Source organism: Malurus melanocephalus, unplaced genomic scaffold (assembly GCF_030028575.1).
Source record: "Malurus melanocephalus ecotype Western Australia unplaced genomic scaffold, MMel_1.1 scaffold_423, whole genome shotgun sequence".
Taxonomy (NCBI): Eukaryota; Metazoa; Chordata; class Aves; order Passeriformes; family Maluridae; genus Malurus; species Malurus melanocephalus.
Genome location: NW_026623655.1, coordinates 466,843 through 489,306, shown reverse-complemented (window position 1 = coordinate 489,306; position 22,464 = coordinate 466,843). Strand labels below are relative to the sequence as shown.

Sequence of the window (22,464 nt, the reverse complement as noted above, 5' to 3'; positions counted from 1 at the left end):
GAAATAATATAGTTACAATGCAAAATACCAGACCACTGAAGAAAATCTCACTTTTTAGATTTCATATTTATAAAATTATCTTTATAGGCTAGAAAAATACATTGGAGAATAGGAAGAACTGAGCTGAAACTGGCTGCTGGCCTTTTGCCATCAATCAACTTTGTAACACCAAACCCTGACATCAGTTTACATGGGAATCAAAAAYATGACCTTGTTTTACTCTGCATGCAGCCATATATGAACTTACAGCACACGAAGGGAGGAGAGTCCTTGAAAGGTGTCCTCTGCAATTTCATGGATTTGATTATGCTGTAAGGAACTGTGATGGGAAGAAGCAGAAACAGAACTTTATTGGCTCATTTTAAATGAAGGGATAGCCTGGTGTCTGCTAATAAATGGCTTTAGCTCCATCAATGATAAGATTTTTCTCATTTCCCCTTGTAGGCAGACTGTCAAGTATTTTGCATTAGCTATGTTAATATAACCATGAAGCACTTTTGTGGCACCTCTGCCCAATCCCAATTCATAACTAATTTAATTTAGAAGAGATTATTMAGTGTGGACAGAATTACTTTCAAGCTAAAAATAACACTTTGTGAACACTGAAGAGTCACACTGAAATTTCAAACAACCCTACTGCATTCTGCAGTGAGTCTSTGTACATATTCTAACCATTCCATTTGCATGCATAGCAATACTACCATGAAAACCAGAATTAAGGTGTGTCTTTCACTTTTTTTTTGGTGCCACAGGAACAATTAAACATTAGCTAATCAAGGAAAACACAAGTAGTTGAATTCTTTGTCCAGCACACTCCACATATGAGATCAGCATATTATCTCTGTCTGTCCTTAATTTTTGAAACTTAGGATCAAACATGAAGCAAAAAAAGTCTCCAGGGATGTGGCTCAGCATACTAAGGAGTTTACAAAGATAAGCAACACTTATTTCTACTTACATTTCTTCCAAGGTATGGCAGCCCTTAAAACTTGGGAGGTCCTTTATATTGTTATAAGACAAGTCCCTTCAAAACAGAAAATGRGAGAAKKGTGCTTARTTCAACTCTTTTCTACTTGAAAYAYCTCATCAYTTGTAACTATTAAAYAGATTGACAGAAAAATTGTCCTGTTAGTAGCATTCTGCTAAAAAACTAAGGGTGGTTTAGAGAAAATCACAGAGGGAATCACAAGTGTGAACTCTACATCTGAGTACACACCTACCCTAAAAATATACAGTCCATGCTCCCTGAATTTTGAGAGTTATAATCTAAAGAAGTTTATTCTTAACCTTAATTGGCACGAATTTGGTGCCAATTTTGATTTAGTGTGCTGGTACTTGCTTAAGCAAAGCTAGGAAAGCTCTGAATGTGAAACAATGCAGACAAAAAGAGACTAGAAACAAGCAAGCAATCTTAAAATTTCTATTCAAAAGGTAAATGGTTGTTGGAAAATAAATCCCATCTCATCATTCTTTCTCCCCTGTTTTTCTTCTATAAAATAGAACGTATTTTTTTGTCCTCCCTTTTTTAGAATTTGCTTTTGTTCCACATTTTCCTGCATGTATCCTTTGCAAACATGGTTTGTCCCCATCTTCCTMATGACTTCAGTTACTACTTTGGGGGTTTTTGCAATAATTCTAACACATCCTCACTGCTTTTTCTGTCTGGCCTTTGTACTGCTATCTTCTTCCTAATTCTCATCTCCATTTCTTTTGGTTCCTGATGCTCTCTCCTCTGTTTCTCTGACAAAAAGCCAAAGCACTATAACTAAACTCTTTCTTAACCTCTGAATGTAGATAACTGCTGTTGTGTTGAGAATGAATGGTGGCAGAATGAATTTGAAGACTGATCTCTGCAGCACCACCTTACAAACCTCTCCTAATATATGAAAGAAATATTGCATATCCCTATAAAGGGGACTCTATTTTAGGAATGTAAGGCATTACATCAACCCTGCCCAAAATCTTGATTTAAACAATCAAGAAACCAGATTTCCAGCCCAAAATCTTGATTTGAACAATCAAGAAACCAGATTTCCAGCCCAAAATCTTGATTTGAACAATCAAGAAACCAGATTTCCAACTTTGGTGGAACTAGTAAGATTAAAAATTCCAAGCAACACTTTTGTTTTCAATTCAAGTTTTTTTCCAAACATGCTGATGCATGAAGAGAGGCAYGATATGTATACTTACAAAGTTCGAAGCACCTTTTGCTCTTGGCATAAATTAACAGGAATACTGTTTATCTTGGTCCCTGTAAGAGTCCTGTGGGGAAAAAAACCCAACAAACCCACATTTAAATGCTTGTGTTTATGACAGATGGCATAACAAGGATATAAAAGAGCAAAATGCTACTGTGGTGCTAGATTCACCCACCAAATTTTTGTTTGGTTTTTTTGCAAGAAAGCTTTTTTGCAGTTGTTTTTTTGGTTCTGGGGGAGTGGATTACTATCAATGGCCTTTTCATAGGCTTTTCTCAGCTTCCTCTACTAAAAAAARAACCATCAAGTGGCACCCAGGTATCACAGTGAGGAAAACTGTGTCACTACATTTATACAAAGGAAGTAAACATCTATGCAGTTGCTCTCCAGATCCACTAATTCCAATTACTTCACTAAAGGCAAACCCAAGAATTTATTTCTGCAGAAGAYACTTACAAGCTCTCCAGATTTATGGTTCCTGTCAAATTAGGAAACCACTGCACCATGCTGGCACCCCGAATGACCCTAAAAAAAAAACCCATTAAAATTAGATGTAAACTACTATGAAACTGAATTGTGACATTCAATCTTATTATTTACACCAAGGAGACATTCTACCATTCTTACTGCTTTTAAATTTTGCACTTGAATAATGTGTGAAAAATAAGAAAAATGCTTCTTATACTACTAATTTGCTTAATAAAGTACCCCTCCATGAGCAAACAACTGAATTAATCAAACTGGAAAGAGTGTTATTGATACATGTATGAAAAGACAAGTTTGTAGTTCAAAGTCTTCACTCCATTTTGCTTATTCATCACCCCCAGAAGTGATATCTTTTAAGAGCATGCATGCACTAACCTGCAAAACATTCTCACAATGTACATCCTTGCTCAAAAAACCACCRAGGACATATTGCAGATTGTTTAACTAAGAATCTGAGCATTTGGCCTGGGGTTATGTATCTTATGAAAGGTAATTAAAAAAAATGTAGAGCATATTTAATAGAGCTTCTTAAGAAACTGGATATTCCCAATAATAACAATATTTACTAGAACTTACAGAAAAAAATCTATAATTTAAGAGGGAGTCTGAAAATTTATTTATTTTGAGTTTTTAGCCACAACATTTCAAACCCATTTCTTGTACTGCATTGTCAAGATGGTACTTACAGGGAATGCAGATCTGACAGATTCTGAAACGCTGAGTTCCCCACAAATGACAAAGGATTATCATACAAATGTCTGGGAAATGAAAAACACATTTCAATGGTTGTTCTTACAGTCAGTGTCTACTAAAGGCTAAAAATAGATGGAGGAAAATTACTTACATGGTTCTTAGAAGGGGGTTTCCTGCAAATGCACCATCAGGAATTATGGAAATGTAGTTACTGTGAAATCCCCTAAAGATATTAGCAAAGAAAAAAAAAGCAACATTTAAAACTACCCTGCCMGCCAATTCAGCCAGTAATCATTTTCTTCAAATCTACTCAATTCCCAATCCTGCCAAAACCAGSACTGCACCAGAACCAAGTCAAAATACAGGAATAACTTTAAAGTCATGATTTCTCTCTACTGCACATCAGCTAAACTGAAAATATTTCATTAGAAAGAAATTATTTTGACCAAATATGAGGCTGTACTTTCACTTTTCTTACTCATTTCTTAAGGAGGGAACAAAGAAAACATGTATGATCAATGAGYACTTAATCTGCTACTGGAGGCCAAAACCATCTCATGATTAAGATCTATGCTAATGGTTCTCCTGAATAAATTGCCTGCTTATGCAACTCCAAAATAATTTTCAACACATGCCCTCTCTAGATCATGATTATATTTTCTTTTAATTATACCTTCACTTAGCATAACTTAATCTGATTTAGGCTGCTGCATAATAAGGCAAGCATTCTTAAATCCAGGATTTTTTTTCCCTTTTTATTTATAGAAAGGAGAAAGAAAATGGGTAAAAGGGAAAGTAAGAAATACTCACAACTCCTTTAGRTTTGGAAGTGCTTTTATGGCTTCAGGGAACTCTACCATGTTATTATAATTTAGATCCCTAGAAAAAACAAAGCAAGAACATCACAAAATTTTTAATAGTAGCCACGAATTGTCAAAGTAATTTTTGCTTAGGACAGTCCAATGAAAGAAAAAAGTTCTCACTTTTAACTAGACCATAGAAGAACTTCAACTTAGATTTAGTCTTCTGATGTTTTACATGCTTTATAACCAGCTAATAATTTAGGTAAGATATTTAATACCACCCAGAGGATTATTCATATTAAGTCAAATGATATTTCCTTGCAGCAAAGCTCAGTGTTTTTCAATACGTCACAGCTTTTTCTTTAACAGAATTTACATGGAAATGAACCACGATTTCAAATATTTAAAAAAGTAGATACAAATGACTATTCTTTAGTATCTAAGAATACTTTTTGTCCAGGTTTTATGAAACAAACATAGAGCATAACCAATTATAAATATTCGTTAAGAGCACAGAGAAACCTCACAATACATTGGTGATGGGGATCTGTTGAATTCCCAGTTAACTTGTCACCATTCTAACAGCAATGTCAGGGCCTCTACAAAAAGGGATTCTTTACAAATGGCAAAAAAACATTTTTTTAGAGTCTGTATCTAAACAGCACCTCATTTCTTAACTGAGGGTGTAAGAAGAAGACAAGATGGAGCAAGCAGCACTTCTGGACTCATCCAAGCTCCTCATGTTAACAGAGGTCACCACTGGCTTGCCCTTGCCCTCCTCCATCATTAGTTTCATTTATTTGGCATTGTCCAAARCATTAAAAAAATGCCCTGCTGAGGGAGATAGTGCTCATTAGACATTCACTGAGTGAGCTGGAGGGAAATGGGAAATGTAAGCCAAGCAGCTGAAAACCAACCCTTGCCAGGGAGGGACTCTGGAGGTTGAGGACAAGAAGCACAGGAGGAACAGCCCACAGAGACGTCTCAAATACCTCCTATTGTAACACAGCAGCTTTGGCAATGTATCCTACAAATGTTTAATCCCACAGGAAACCTGAGAAACAAATATTTGTCCCTTATCACCCGTGGGGCCACTCAAACMCTTGTGGTTTATCCACCTGACTCAGAGGAGTGCCATGCAAAGATACAGCAGCTAGACCAGGCCTAGGAACATTAGCTGCATCATCCAGTGTCACATTCCACCCAGGCTAATATTTACCTGCTTCTCAACRTGGTTAATTAGTTTTTGGTGGAGCAGTGCACTGATACCAGCCTTCAGTTCCAAAAACTGAGCTGGACCTAAGTGTCAGTGGCATGTGCTGCACAGTGCACAGACCTGATTTGCAAAACCTTCATCATACCAGTATGGCAACCTTGATTAAGCTGGAAATGAGATAAACACTGACCAGAAATCATTTTAAGAAACATACTTACAAGGTTTCAAGGTTGTCTAATCCATCAAAACAGTGCTTTCCTATAGTTTTTATTTTATTATTATGAAGATGTCTGAAAAGCAAAATCAAAACAAGTGAATGAYTTCATCTAAGTTGATAAATTAGCAGACATTTCTATGAAATCAAAAGAGTAAATGGTTTAGGAAAAAAAAAAAACATTGCATGGGGTGGATTATGCAGAAGAACATCTTTCACTACCAGACAGAATATTTCATCCTCATATGGAAACAGAATAGATTGCTGCAGTCAAGACAACCTATTTTAAATATTTATTCACTATGCAGAAACATGATAAAAATAAGACTTAAACACAGAAATCAAACTAATTTTTCCTATTATTCCTTGGAGATTTTTAAGGCTATGAAGAAACAGGTTTCAGATACATTTTTCTTCTTTTAATATGTCTGAAAGCTTTCTCTGACAACCATTGTTTTGAAATAGKCCTTATGATAATGAGATGTCAGAAATCAGACTTTTTGTTTAGGGGAAAGTCTTTAGCAACCTTCAGTGGACTCTCTAACAAACATAGCACCATCTCATGTTGGCAGTACAGGCTGCCACTAGTCAGCTGAGCTAAAACATAGCAAAATAACCATTTTTTTCAATGCTACCACAGATTAATCAAAACTGTCACCGAGGAGAAAAAAACAAAGAGATCCAAATACTCACAGAACAACAAGACTTGAAAGGTTTGTGAATGCATMGTCAGGAATGTGTGTGATTTTGTTGAGAGCCAGGGTTAAGGCTTGCAGAGAGGGGAGGTTGCTGAGTGGGTARATGGGAACTTCTGTCAAACTGTTGTCATCCAGCCAAAGGTGACGCAGCTGCACCAGACCCTCAAAACTGTCCTCTGGTATGGCAGTGATGTGGTTGGCATCCAAACGCCTGCATCACGACAGAAAAAAAATATGTAACAATTTCACAAACCACAAATCAGTAAAAATAGCAGCTGAAGTGCTACTACTCATGAACACTGTTTTCCAAGCTTGTATATGTTTCACTGAAATAATCCAATGCTGCAAAGTTTGGAGTTTTATTGAAAGGTGCATGAAAACTCTTTCAAGGCAAAGAGTCCACAAGATAAAGTTCCATAGTAAACTTTTCAAACATTTTTAATAAAACATTTAAACAAACTGATATGCTTATGATCAGTTAACCTAAATGGACTGGTAATTCTGTAAGGCATCTCCTCACAAAACTCCTAGCTGCTAATGSTGCAACAAGTCTTTAAAATGGTAGCTTGACAGTGTATGAAAGATTGCAGATCTTCAAATTTRCTCATTTGAATGGATTTATCCTTAATAATGGATTTATCCTTACTTGTTGATAGTTGATACACTGTTGCTTGCTTTGTTTTGTGGTACTACTGTACAGGAACTAAGCAACTGCTTTAAAGAACAAGATTATTAAAAKCTGTCCATGAACAAAGGCAGAGTTATGAATTACCCAGGCAAATAAAACATCTCAACTAAAACTGAGATTTCTCACACTCTTGCACCTGATCTTTTCTAGCATTCTTCATTACAGATCTGGATCCCAACACTTAATTCAAAGGGASAAGAAAATCATGACCAAGAATTAATGCCAAAGACAAGCCTGATCACAAATGAATACTTTTTAAATCTTTTTCCTTAAAACAGGTTTGTTGTTGTGATGCATGTGGATTGCATATTTCAAATTATTAGGGGAAAAAGGCAGCAGCTGAATTCCCATGTAATAAAAAGTCCAAAAATACATTGAATTAAGCCACAAGTACACTACTGCAAGTGGAAACTGCACTTTGCAGCCAAAGTTCTCTCCTAAGCTGAGCAAGATGTCAGTAGCTCTAAAGCTGTACATCAAAGAGGTGATTCCTATGGTTCATATATTGGCATCCCCTTATCATTTGCCCCATGGTCTGACAGGTGTGGATGATATTCTGTTTTAATGCTCTTAGGCTGCACTGAGATTAGACATTTCAGAGAAATTAATAAAGGAGGGGAAAAAAATGAGGCTGGGGGGAGAGAGGAAAAAAGCCTGAGGCTCTGCTTCAGAAAAAAAAGCAATTAGAAATTACCTGTCTTTCTTCTCTCCTAAATTTACACAGCTCAGTGAAGATCAAAGAATTATTTCCCAATTGAATAAACATATCCAATTCTTTCTAATTTCTCCCTGCCTGCTCCCTCCCCTTTTTTTTTTTTTTTTTTTTTTTTTGAGGGGGAAAGGGTTGGTTTGGGGTTTTTTTTAAGAGAAAGACCATACTCAAGAGACAGGTCTCAATCATTGTGCCAACTCATCTAGTCCATTTGTACTTCCACTAGGTCCTTGCTAAATTCCACCTATTCTAGGAGACTTTGGAAAACAAAAGCACACAAAAAGCTGCACATCCTGCTCCTCTCCTCACCTTAAAGAAGGAAGGATGGGTACACACAATGACTGAGTCAAAYTCTGAAGCCAGGAAGAACAAAGAAGGTGATGGAGATGATGTGGGACCCTGAATTCTTAAGTTGCTTTGCCAAGACCTCTGTCCCCCAGAGCCAGGGGGATACTCTGCACTGATGAATGTCCACAGCCATCCAATCTGTTATGTTATTTGAGCACCAAAGTTTGGAAATCGAAAGATCAATTTTTAAGTGATTTGGCCATGTTGGCTTCATCCACTATTTTTTGTGATTGTTCATTTCTCCTAAGAGCCTAAAACGCATTTCTCCTAAGAGCCTAATAACGCATGGTTATTTTTCTTTTCTCTTTTAAACAGTCAGAGCTTATCCCCATGACACTGAATGCACAAAACACAGCTGAAAAGCTCCAATTTAGTGCAAAATGCACATAACAAAGCAGTTAGCAGAAAAACTAACCTAAAATACTTGACAAACTTCAATTAAGGTCCACAACTTTTCAAGGTGGATAAGGGAATATCCCCTAGCTCCAATAACTAACAAAGTCAAGTAATATTCTTTGCTTGGACTGAACTTTGTACAAAGACTGTCTTTTTCCATTATATAGTTAAAGGTAAGAGTTTATTCTTCAAATTAGAGCTTGYAGCATGCACTTAGTTCCCTCATCTTTCAGGAGCTCCAATTCCAGCTTTCTTATAGGCCCWGGCTTGTGAAAGACCTTTACATTTTAATCTATAAATTAAGAGCTCACTTGAGGAGCTGTCACCTGCACTTTTATTACTTCTCAGGTTCCTTCCTGACACAAACACCAAKTCCAGAAGAAGAAAAGAGTGGGAGGATGATAGAAACCTGAACATTCAGCAGCTCTTATATCAGTATTTGATATATTGTTGAAGATCTCCAAACAATTGATTGCTTTAAGGAAACCCGAGCTAATATGAACTCCTACCTCAATTGAAATAAATAAAAGTTCCAAGTCTAACATACACATATAGATGAAATTTTATATATATATGTACACACAGTGCTTAGAGCAACTCCCTACTGCCTCCATCCCCTATAGGTAACACCTAAGAGGCTTCCAGGACCATTCTCCAGCCCCACCAGCTCTCACCAGTGACCACAGACAGTCTTCCAGGCTTCACTGATGGGAAATTTTAACAGCCTTGTGCTAATAGCCTAATTAACAGCCTTGTATTAGCAGGACTTTACTGCTGATGTTAAAACAGGCAAATCACTCCCAGCTCTTGTGTTAAACCACTTCTGCTCARTGGCAGCCATTAAAGAACTTTGCTCTTTAAAGTGCTCCTTCAAAAACCATAMAGACATCACTCCACTATCAGTGGAGTAGATTTTTAGGTTTTGAAGTTGGGTACTGATAAGGCAATCCTGCATCAATGGGAGGCAACAGCCCATGTTAACAGAGGCACTTCCAAACACTCAAAAGTTTGCTCACTCTRTCAAGCAGTGGCTCTCTGAGCATTMYSTGTTGAGAACATCAATACAAGGATTTGTTTTATTCAAAGACAAATTTACAGCAGYCCTCAGAAGCCAATGATACATGCCAAAGCTATTTCAATCACCTCTACTGATGTGCCAGCACCTCTGTTTCTTCCATCTGAATGTTTAAGATGGTAGCAGTCAGAGGTCAGAGTTTGCTGCAAATTACCCACAGAGGATTCAGCTAWTATTTGCCTACATGCTGTTTAATTTTCACCATCTCATTTAAGTTTCTGATCATTCAATTTCTAAATAATTCCCTAATTTTATCTAAACTCAAGCAATTCCTTAAGCAAGCCCAGAGARTTAAAAATAAAACAGCTCCAATAATCCCAGAAATTCCTCAAGTTCACAAGAAACACCCATACCTCACCTTCAAGAAAACCAGAAYAGCTTCTAAAAGTAAAGATGGCATTAAAATACAATTCCTGCCATTCAGCAAGTATGTGAAGTATTGAAAGCAATATATTTAAAGATTTTTCAGCACAATCAAATATGCTYAGAAGAGCTCTTACACATTCTTGAAGAAAAACATTGGTTTTGCAGGTTAGAAATAAAATGAGCCAATTTCTTCCTTTYCCATTCTGATTAATCCCCTATCTTAACACAGACTAAACCTGAGGGCTGATGCCCTTTAACCCCWTAACAACAGCAAAGYAGGAAACTAGAAAACCTCTGAAGASAGCCCATTAAAATGTGCTYAGCTGAAAAGACACCTGCTACTATTACAGGTACATACTACACATAAAATCATTTAAAGCTTCTTAATTTCATCTAATGACTGATGTTGATGAACACTTTCCACGGCCTCCCAGACGTTACAGTCTCTACAGATACCTCATCCTTCCAAACTCTATAATCCAGAATYACAAAATTATCAAAAGCACCCTTGAAGAAGAAAATAGCAGAATCAGAACAGAACTGTGTATTTTTTTTACTTAAGACTATATTTGCACCACCTTCTCCAAACTCAGGGATCTTCCCTTCTGACACATTTTGCATTTATGGTTTATATTACTGAWATTGTCTCCAGCATGACCTATGGCTTAAAAGTGAGCAGTTTTATTACCAGCAGAATGTTTCTAGATTTGACTTTTTTTAATAAATACAAATATTATCTTTATCAGGAATCCTTCCCAAAATACAAAAAAAAGCTCAAAATGCAAGACTGTAGCACATACTTTGAACGTGTCCTGACTGAAATATGTCTCCATTCTSTGTCTCCATGCTTTTACCATACATTTTTACCCAGCAAAGCATCATTCTGCTCTCATTCCTWTCAGTTCTACATTAGCACCCTCATCTTTCCTGCCTGGATCAAGATGATTCCCACTCCCAGAAAACAGAATCCCATCCCATTTCAGCACATTCATTCCTCCTGCCTTATCCTGCCTCAAGCCTGCTCCASAAAGCAGACTGAAAAACTGGTTCTGACCCTGCTGTGAGCAGACTGGGCTGTTCAGGGAGCCAGAACTGCCACCAGCTACTGCAGAAAATGCCTGCTGACCACATGCATGAAAACACTCACCCTTGCAGCTCAGGTGAACACCCACACAACGAGAAAGGCAGGAGCTATCACAGTTGAGTATCATGCTGGCATGAKCCCAAATCCCACAATTTGGGAATCTGGCAGAACAGCTAAGCTGCAGTGCTTTGAACTGTTGCTGCAGAATGCTCTAATACTCCCTGCATGTGGACATGTGTGCACATGTGCTGGGGCAGTAGAAACTAGGATTATAATAAATCAAATTAGCAGATATTGACAGGCTTTCAAAAGACTCCTGGATCTGAYGGCAAATGCACAGTGGCAATTAGGTTTGTGGGTTCTTTAAATCAAGTGGAATAAAGTTTTCCTTTGTAAAGCAGCTGAAAGGCTTTGTTTAAATAGTGTCATTCCAACATTTGTCACACACTGGGGACTCTCCTGGACTATTCTGTGCTATGACTTGGAATTCCTATTTAGCTGGGTTTCTGTGGCCAATCAGAGAAACCCCAAAAAGTCTTTGTTAGGTTTTTCTGCTACCAAGGTGAGCAAGCAATGCCTTCTCCCTTGGCAGAGCCATCCCACAGTCCCATCTAACACAGTATCTTGCCATGAGAGCACACATCCTGTGTCACACAGCAAGCTTTCACTCAGTAAAACTCCTTAATTTTGCTAAAATTCACCTCCAGGAAAAGAACTCTATTACAGCTCTCTTTGGGAGGCCAGAGCTGRGAAAATATTCAATGCAAATAAAAAATAAAGAGCTATCATTTAGTATTCTGAAGCAGGCTGGCTACTCACCAACTGTAAAATAAACACTAGAGCTATACAGCTCCTGTAACCATTTTCTTTATTTCCACCCAGGTATGTTTAGTGAGCTTGTTAACACATACAAGTGGCAACTGTCTTCCTAAGAAGCTAAAAACTGAAAATGAAATGGATGATTGGTACACAAATGTTTTTACTAAAGCAGTTTTCTCTTTTTGGCATCACAGAAATGCTGGAAGCCAGGAAGAAGTTTTTGTTTTGTTTTAAATAATTACTAAAGGGTTATTCATATCATGTAATTTGGAGGGCTTTTATTACAATGCACAGTATTTGCACCAAGACCAAGGTATTTTATCTTCTATGCACATGCTAAAACAAGAGTGAAATGTGGATGTTAAATTCACTGCTTACTGGAATATCCAAGCAGCTAGGAGGAGTAGGGACAAGATCCAAGCTTCAGGAATGCAGGAARGAACCTTTGCAAAAGTTGTGCAATAGTTTGCAAATCTATTTTGCAAAGCTGATTTTTTTTTTTTCAAAAATCAATAATCTGATACAACACCAAAAGAAACAGGAACAGAACACCAACAGAAACCTGAATTTTGGCACAGAGAGAAGAGWTAATTTACCCTCCCTCTCTCTGGAGGTAAGCAGGAAGGAGGAAAAATTCTGAAACCCTTCCCACCTCCACCTCCTCACAAGTGATATGCATCTACCACCTAGAGAGCTGTAACTAACTATTAAGGTCTGATTAAGATGCTTTATAAAACATAAGTAATGAGATAGTATAAACACATATGAAATACCYTATGTGCAACTAGAGGTATTCATAACTGTCTGTGAGATTTCAACATCTTCTCATAAAASCAATACTATGCAAGTCTCAAGTAATTCWTCTCCCCTTTTCCTCCTCTGGATACAAAAKACTTGGGCATCATTCATTTTTGCACAACTTTTCCAAATTGCTTAAACACCTCAGGATGTGCAAGAGGGATGATAGTTTAACCATCAGTGCATTCATACAGCAATCCTGTACCTGGTGTTTGATGGGGTGACTCAAAATTCAAAGATGACAAATTAAATTCCTTATAAATTTTAATTGTGAAACTTTTTGCAGTTGCAACTGCACTATCAGAAACTCCAGATATGTTATTGCACATACATGATTATACCTCATAACTCTACAGAATGAAGCAAAGGGGTACAGAGTGACTGAAAGTGGAACTTGGAGAATGATCAAAAAGTAAAAGCAAAGTAAGGAAACTTACAGGGACTGCAAACCACTTAATCCTCGRATGGCCTCATTAGGTACAGTCTTCAGCTGGTTGTTCTGTAGGGTTCTGTAAAAATCCATTGTGTAAATAAAGGAGAATTTGACAATCATCTTTATCAACAGCAGAGGTGACAGAAAAAACCCATGATCCCGTTATGGATTCSCAAATCTCTAGTGCATGTAAAAGCACGTAGAATTATCAAGAGCAGATACCCAAAGGCAAGAAAATGGCCTATTTCAGTTTTATTTACAGCTCTGTAATTAACAGCATTAATTTGCAGAGAASAAGCTGTCACAATATGCTGAAATTCCCTCGGGAACTCACTGAACATGTTGAACAACTTAACACTACTCCAAATTTGCTATGAGATAACAGTATTTTAYTATTTTCTTGTGGAATTATCTTATACATGCTACAAAACACACAAAGCTCTAATTTTTCCTGAAGTGGCATCAATACATAATGCATTAMGAATCTAATTTACAAAGTGTGCTCACAACAAAGCACCTTTGGGCCAAGCTGAGTTAAGCTACACTGTTACATGTTTTGTAAGAATTCTCCTATGGGATGCTTATGTCATATGAGTTCTTTCATGAAAAAATGTAAGGAATCTTATAAAATCTTACTTGGTTTTGGTCCATACTGGGGAAAAAATTCAAGTGGACAAGGAAGTTAACTCTTAAGAACCATGAATTCTCCAAGAACTACTAGAATTTGARGCACCTCCAGTGTTGAGTATTTCAATGGATATGCCTTCAAGAGCTTTGACACTCTTCAATTTACAAAATGTCATATTAAATAGTACTTCAGGTGGGCAGTTTTCTAATCTGTACCCTGTATATAGTGTCTGTTTATATTTTTTTCTTAAAACCCCAAGGCCTGCTGTATCTCTTTAATTAATTACCCATTACTCTGSTAGCTGTTTTTATCCTCAGCTATGAAAAAAAAAACCAACAGTTGACATAAAAAATCTTCTCTTAGAAAGAAAATCAAAAATTTTTTTTTTTTTAATAGTAAGCCATTTTCATCTAGAAATTCATCAGCTATAGCATTTTTCTTCTATCACCAGAAGGGAATAATTCAAACTGTATGAAATCTCTAAGTACTAACACTACCTAATGCAGGGTACCTGACAGAGTATGCTGAAAGGGTGAGAACAATGAAAGCTTTACATGTCCTTTTTAGGATTTTTCCTCTGATTCTTCTGCTACTAGACATATTTCAGAAACAAGTAAGTTCTCTAATAAAATGCAATAATTATAGTTTAGTCACATTCATCACTGTCATCTCAACCATATCCAGCAGGCTTAAAAAAAAAATAAAAAAAAAGAAAAAAAAAAAAAAAAAAAAAAGAGAAGAGCTATGCTTTAGGAGGACAGAGAGCAAAAAATTTTTCTCCAGCCTACCAGTAAAGAGTCTGGCTGAGCACTAAGAAAGCATAGAGCTTGCTATGAAGTGCTGAAACCCAATTACTTACAGAACTTTGAGTTCTTTCAACCCGGACAAGGCCTTTGGATGGATAAAAGTAAGGTCATTGCCAGCCAGTCGCCTGGAAAAAAAATTGTAATAATAATTTCAGTCACAAAATACWGTACTTCTACAACCATCTAACAAGGAAAATTGCTCATATATCAAATCTTGCAAGCAATTATGCATTTTGCATTCAGTTACATTACATTCACAGTCTTCCAAATTTTTAACAGTTATTTTATTTATTGCACATTTTTAGTCATGAGAATGAATTACTCAGCCTCATGGATATTCTTTTGCAAATGTGCTAGAAAAAACACACAGAGTGATGAAGAAGCCTTCTATGGTACAAAGTTTGAAAGTGCATTTACCAACACAATGCTTTCCGCATTGCTCCACTGAAACACATGCTTTGCTATCCACGTATTTTTAATCCATAAAGCAGTTTCTAAAGTATGAAATTAAGTAAAAATAACTAGATGCTACAGCAAAGCAGCACAAGTCTCTAAGAAAATCCCAAATTTGAAAACAATATTCACAAGGAAGTGGTATGTTCACTCAGGGCTGACCAAGACTAATACTGGTAGTATTTCATCTTTTTCAGCTATTTGGAGGAACTTTACAGGAAAGGAAACTCTTTTGGGGAGGGAGAAATGGAATAGGATTCTCAGSYRTAYTCAGTCTCTCTGAAAATGTGGCTGRTTTCAAACTTGGACTGCKAGACATTAACATAAAGYAAATTATGAAAATCACCGTGATATTAAAAGCAATAAATACACAGACCCTGTGCAGTCCAGCCTTAGTTGAGCTGCTAATARCTGTATTTTTTTCAAGGGTAAAGACAATAATGCAAAACACCTGGTAATCTCTAASTGCCAAAAGATGCAATAATTTCAGCCAAAGTATTTGCTTTCAGACCTGCTTTCATATCCAAGCTAAGCAAAAGCAATGTTGGACAAGGTTGTGCAATGAAATCATCTGTGGAAATGCTATGCACAATCCAGTAAGTGTTAATAATTAAAAAAACAATCTGTGCTTTAGCAAAGGATATCAAAATCCACCTCTGCTGTTACAGGGCACTATGAAGCAAGCCAGACACAGCAAAGGGAAAGAATTATTTCAAAGAGGAAATAACAAGAGCACCATCTAAAGAATCAGCTTGCCAGAACATAGCAATGTTATTACATTTTTATCTTCTTCTCTAACTACATAAAAGAGATTACCCAAAGCATTTAATGCTTACATAAATCTGCTTGCAACAGAATTAGTGACTTAATAAAATGCTGCCTGATAGAGAGGATGCTAGTTATGCTTMTTAAATCCATTTCTCAAATGCAGATGGTTTTATTTATAAACCAAGGGAGGACAAGAACACCTTCATGAACAAGAAAGTGACAGCAGAAGACACTACTTGCTCTTAGAAAATTGTGTTACTCTTGCTTGTTCAGGTAGATGTTTTTTTTCAGTCCTGCTATTTTCAAACACACCCCAATTGCCATTGCTATGGCTCAGGCATCACTACAAGCATGCTTTAAAAAATCCCCATGTCTCAGCTGACTGCTGAGAAAAGCTTGTCTGCATGGCTCAAGTATAATCGAACAGCTCTGAAATTAGAAGAAAGAATAAAAAGAATCTTTGTATGCTTACTCCTGAAATCTGCCTACCTGCAGGCAACCTCAGAATTCAGATCTGGGATATTTTTCAAATTTTTAACATTAATGGAAGTTTCCAGATGGCAACTAAGTATTCCCCTAAAATTCATTTTATTGTCAGCAACTGTCCAAATCACCTTTATTAATTTTATCAGGGGGGATGTGAAGGTTTGTAATATTTCATATCTTGCTTTTTTAACAATTTGCTAAGAGGCTCACTGTAAACAGAAAGAAGTACTGATGAAAYATGCTGGCTCTCTACAGCAGAGAGACAGTAATCTCCAAAACATGCTTATGTTAAAATGTGTTTGAAACAGCAAAATACAAATCCTTAAATCAAACTAAATGTAACTGAGGCTGTAACACTGAATCATTTTGGATACAAACACTAGTAAGATTACATATTACACAATTCAAGGAGTGGCAGCCCTGGTAAATGTATCATGCAGCTCCAGCCAAGGTTCCCCATTAATCTGGAGTGTGTGTGGTTTATCAGGCATCTGCTGTGACTGCTCCCCCTCCCAAAAAGGCTGGGGATTATTACTTTAGCTTTAAAAAAGCTAAACTAAATACAGTYGAATAGCCTCCCCCAACCTCAATGTCACTAACAACAATCTAGAGAGCACTGGAACCAAATTACAGCTGAACCAGAGCAAGACTTGTGTGCCTTTAAACAGCAGGACTTTGCCTACCTCAAGGCAACTCCTGTTTCTTCAGCCTTTTTGCAACCAACCAATAGAGAAAAACCCAACCTGTGCAATCAATTACATTTCCATTTYTCCACCACCTGGGTGTGTTCCAGGAAGTGTGCAAAGGTTTTACTAATCCACTTGCCAAATACACATTTATCATTCACATCCTAGCCTTGGGGAGCTGCTGGTGAGGAGGTTCTGACTGCAGCTCTCAAGAAAGCAAAGATCATYTTGTCACACACTGCTCCCAACATGCTTCCCTCTGCAGCAGCATGCAGCAGCTGGAGGGAAGGAAATATTTCTCTTTACATAAGCAGGTTTATTTTAAAGAGAGAAGTGAAAAATTGATAGCATACAGCACAATGCATGTACAGCATTCAAATTGTCACTGAAATCAGCCAGTCAGGTTTTCCATGTTACCTTCTTTCAGCAAGTCTTAAAAATATTTATTATTCAATATTTTAAAAGCACCTCTGTTTGTCTCTCTCTCACACACATGGTAAGTGGGCTAAGGGAAATCACAGCTTTACCAAGGCCAAAACTCCAGCACAACAGAAAGGACACAACCTTCATCTCCTTGCAGCAAGACTCATTCTCCTGCTTGGGAGCAGTTCTGGAAATTTCTGCTCTGTGGTGGGACAACTTCACACTGCCACAAAGCAGCACCTGAAGCCAGCCTGTATTTACACTATCAAGGGCTGAGTACCCATCTTTTCCTGCATTCTGAGTGGAAATRGTTACAGAAACCTGATCTGAAAGTCCATCTGATGCCACTGAGCTAAGGTACATCACCATTAATTAGAGCTCTTTCTCCAAAAGGCAGCAGRCTACAAAACAGATTCACCCACAAAGACAGTAAAAACTCAATTAAATAGACCATTGTTAAATATCCTGCCATGCTACAAAACGACCAAAACTTTATTTGCCATTCTCAAGGCACAGAGACACAGCAGCAGGCATCATCTGAAGTGGGATGCAAATGTGCATCACACTGACCATGAGTTTTTCTGCTAATTCAATCCTGACTCCCTTTGTTTGGAAACTCTGCCAAGGACTGCAGGTTTCTGGAATTAGTGCATCTGAGTTTAACTTTGGAGTTTTCTGCAGTGGAGTCACAGCTATCATGTATGGCCACAGTAGGTATCTTTCTTCTAGGTGGAAAATTTTGTAATTGCTTAGCATTGGATGTAGTAGTCTTCTATTTGTACTTTTAAAAAATTAAAATTGAGAGTTTTAATGATAAAATTCAAATTTGCAGAGTCAATTTCAGCATAGCAATATAACAGAGGACACGTGGAGGACTAAATCCTTCTGCTAGCCTGYCATACAGAGGTGAGTAATCCCTTTAATCATTAATTTAAGTGACACACTAAATAATCTCCAGATGTGGAGRACACCTTACTGTTATTACAGACATCAGGATGCAATGTGGCTGAGGATGAGCCTTTCATGGTGTCTCATTTCCAGAGTACACAGCAAGCCTGGTTTCTCGTACTGAAATAGCAACTAATGCTGTTTTCCCTCTTTTGGGAAATTAAAACTTCTGCAATTATGAGTCTGGCAACCCAGCTGCATGTTAACCAAACCAAGTTAATCACTGCTGTCACTCCAAAAATCAGTGAGGGTGTCCCAAGGATACATTTTTTGCCTGTAACAATTAAAACCATCACTCTCATTATGACACAATGCAATACAAACTTCTTGGAAACCTCTCTCCWTGTCTTGCATCCCAGAAGACAGTGAACCTCAGGGTACTTGAGCAATGAGTTTCAYCTCCTTCTGTCCTTCTGAAGGTCTTATGCTCATACAAAAAATGTTTTTGATGTGGATTTTGGGTCGGTTTTTCTTTTCCTCTTGGTGGCATACTGGGATGCTCCTAATCTTCTGTCTGTCTTGTCTATGATAAAAATATAATGGCTGCTTTCTCCACAGATCAAATTCAGACAGCGACACAGACTGCAATCTTGACGTGTCCCAATAAAGCATCTGATTTATTATTTTTACCTCTACATGAGCTGCTTTCTGGAAAAACCCAAGACTCCTATTTCAAGGTTTAGTCAAGGCTGAACCTTCCACATCCATCCCTGTCCCTCTGCCCAGCCAACATCTACTTTCAGCTATTCAACTTCCACCTTCCCATTTTCATCTCATTGGAAAATGTTCCACCAGTTCTTCACCTGTATATTTAAAATCTCTACTTTTTGGGCTGTCTTATATTGAACTATTCTGCCATCCTTGCATACCTGCTCCTTACTTCTACTTTTTCTGGGTTTTCTGTGCTTCCCAAATAAAAACTTGATTTTACTGTCAGTTTTCCCACAACAGAAGAAATTTTTGAAAATGCCTCACAGATAACTTAATCCATGATGCCCAGCAAGTGTTTCCTCAAACCTAAAAAAAGAGCTTCAGTTTCCATGTGTGACAGAATAGCAGTCACTTTGGAACAGAATTCTGTTTTTCTTAACAGATTATGAATATTCATGTGCTACAGTTTATTTATCAAGGTTTGAAGCTCTACAACAGAGGTACAGGGAAATACAGGGTTTTGCTGCATCCCTTGTGCAGGGCTGGATGTCCTGCCTGAGATGGGCAGCTGCAAAAAGGGAAGGGCTGGTAAATGGAAGCTGTGAGTCCAAACTAAACTTGGCTTTGCTTATCTGTGAGTAGCAAACAGCCCCGTTGGGATTTTTGTCAGCTGCAGCCTGCTGAGCTGCTGGGAAGCCTATCTATTACCCACAGGTTACTCCAAATCCCTCCACACCAATTTAACAAAACTTAATGGATGCTTTATTCCGCTGCTGCTAATGGAAAATRCATTTGTCACCTCATTTTCTTGCAGTAGTTTTAGTGTTATACAACCTCAACCATTATTCATAAAACTGTGAGTATGTACACCAAGACACATTATGACTGAAAAAAGAGGACTGAAACCACACCAGCTCCATTTCTTGTCACAATCCTTCCCTTTCCAGCATTTACAGCTTTCTCAAAGTTATGCTGAACTTTAAGGTAATTGCTTGTTTTCAAAATGTATTTTGGGTCTAAAAAGCTACAAGTAAACTAAACTGACTGATTAAAAACTCTAAATCATCTAGAATTTTACTTTTATATAAGAAAAGCAGGTAAAAGAAATTTGCAGGAGTCTGGTTACYATTTGTGAGCCAGGAATCTGCCTAGGCTAATTAAGCAAGAGTACTTCTGTACTAACAAAAAAAATTACAAAAATACAAACATCCAAGCAGAGGGGAAGAAAGGAAATAAAAGAATGACMTCACCATGTCTTCTTATGGTAACATACAGCATCATACTCTGAAACTGATGACAGAATATACTCAATTATTTTCTCAGAAGGTAAGGCATTTACCTTCAACATACAGGAYTTATTTTTTCTCCTTTTCTGTCTCAGGTGATGACTCTTGAGACCTCAGCCTAGAACTGGCTACCTGATCACTCACACACTTACACATTTTGTTCCACACTCCTAAAGGAGGAGGACTGCATGGCACAAGCACTGTTTGGAGAATTGTGCTTGGAGAAACACTGCCTGAGAGCTTCTCAAGCTACTGCTCCAGAATTTTCTTATCTGGTTTATACCTTCAGACAGCCCCAACCCAGCAACTCAGGCAGCATAATAAATTCAGGCTTGTAAGACTGGTCTTGAAGTGTAACACCACAAAGTTCAGCCTTCAGGCCATTTAGCTAAGCCAGCTTGTGAACTGAACACTGAAACTCCAAAAAATGACAGACAAGGAAAAGGTTTTGTTGTCCTCCAAAAGTACTTGCAGCAGAATAAACAGTCTTGRGATCCTTATACACAAACATGCCAACTCTGGAAATTAACGTGTAGAAACAGAAACTGGAAAGAAAGAAAGAAACTTCCTCATCTTCTGAAAAACAAAGGAATTTACTCAACCTACTAGCATCTGTCCYCACAAACAGGAAAAAACATGCAACTGTCAGGCAGAGAAAGAACCTCCTAACCTACAGAAAYATTATTCTTGTATCAGCATGATTGAAACTCATCCAGAATCAAATTGATTTAGGACTCACAGAGATAAGAAAACACTAATTAAACACAGGTTGGCCAACATGTTTTTAAACATCATTTAGCATCTAATGCAGACCAAGTAAGTGATGTTTAAAAATATCTTAGCTGACTGTGGTTAATTCTACTTGGGAGTCTTTGCCTAAAGGTTTGTCTTGACTAGAATTTGAAGGTGCAAGTTCCAACACGCTGACKCTTGCTAAAGCTCCGGTGCACACAAGGCAGCGAGCGTTTCTAATGGGAGCTGGCTGGTCAAGTCGGGAGGCTTTTGACTTGCTACCACACGTGAAACCAACACCTTGCATTTTTTTCATTGAGATTTTACCTCTTGGAATTCAGGCTGGAGCAACTGAGGAAATCACCTCCTCCAGCTGTTTAAATATTCGGAGTTTGTAGATTGATGAAGGGAGCTCACTGGCTTCCAACCCAATGTTGGAGGGCTATTTTTGAAAAACCAGCAGTTGGTATCTGCACTGGCTGCCTTTGTAAAAAAGCAGCTGAAGAAAGATCTCTGCCTGTTCTTCAGACTCTGCTGCTGGGGCTGAATGCACTGAGATGGGGCAGTAATTAATGTCTCCAATCTCACCAGCCTGTGTTACAAGGGGATGTTTAACCACAGTTTTAGTTACCAATGTCAGCTAACACAGAGCATCAGGACAACAGGAAGGTTCATCCTTATTTTTTCTACTCAAAACAAGCCCTTCATCTCCAGCTTCTAACTATAAACCTTGAGACTTCTCACATATATGAAAGAGAAAAAGAATTGCATCATCTTATCAGCATTTGCACACTGCCTTGAAAATACTGCCTTAAAAGACCTAACAGTGAAGGACAAAGAAAATCTTTCCATCAAGTGTTACAGCCAGGTGAGGAAAGACACAGCATCCTGAACTAACAGCCCAGCCTTGGCATAACTCCAAGACCTGTCTTATTCATAAAACCCAGATAATAAAAAAGACACGATYCTCCTCCCTGCCCAAAGATAATACAACTTGCTGCTGAAGCAGAAATTAGAAGGAAGGGTACCATCTAAATTACATGCTGAAACACATACTAGAAAAACAAGCAGCTGTGGCATTTCAGCCAGGTGGTCATCTTCAGCTGCAGTCAAGAGGGAAAATAACTCCTGACATTTCCCTTGCAGATACTCCCTGATTACAACCTTATGGCAAAAACCCACCTCATTTTCACTGCTAGTATACATTTTAATTAATCCTTATGTTCCTAAAATATACTTTGTCAATTAAAAGCCATGATCAGAGACTCTGGCCAGGGAGGGGAGGTGAGGAGATATTTAACCAAGACCTCCTAAGACTTGTAATCAACATGGATATAATTAAATAGTCAAGCAAATACTCWGTCACACTATTCTTTCCTTGCAAAAATTAGTTGCACATGTGTGGTCTCTTGCTCAGTGTTTATTCATCTCTCAAAAAGCAGATTAGCATTGTGTTTCAGAAAACAGAAAACTTTATCGATYTAAGTTTTCCTTCTATTATTTTATTTCCCTGACCATTTTCATCATAAATAAAAACCATAACATAGTTTTGCCCATGCCTGATTAAAAA

General features: G+C 37.7%; 1 protein-coding gene across 1 annotated transcript in view; it reads right to left on the bottom strand.

The window, feature by feature from the left end:
- The window catches only part of LGR4 (leucine rich repeat containing G protein-coupled receptor 4), a 64,817-nt gene that overhangs the window by 7,766 nt on the left and 34,587 nt on the right, over positions 1-22,464 (bottom strand). Inside the window, exons 3-13 of the mRNA XM_057379781.1 lie at positions 14,515-14,586; positions 13,032-13,103; positions 6,304-6,519; positions 5,615-5,686; positions 4,188-4,256; positions 3,529-3,600; positions 3,371-3,442; positions 2,655-2,723; positions 2,191-2,262; positions 959-1,024; positions 248-319 (exon numbers count right to left, since the gene is read on the bottom strand). Coding sequence (XP_057235764.1) covers positions 248-319; positions 959-1,024; positions 2,191-2,262; positions 2,655-2,723; positions 3,371-3,442; positions 3,529-3,600; positions 4,188-4,256; positions 5,615-5,686; positions 6,304-6,519; positions 13,032-13,103; positions 14,515-14,586 — 924 coding nt within the window. The remainder of the gene's footprint in view (positions 1-247; positions 320-958; positions 1,025-2,190; positions 2,263-2,654; positions 2,724-3,370; positions 3,443-3,528; positions 3,601-4,187; positions 4,257-5,614; positions 5,687-6,303; positions 6,520-13,031; positions 13,104-14,514; positions 14,587-22,464) is intronic.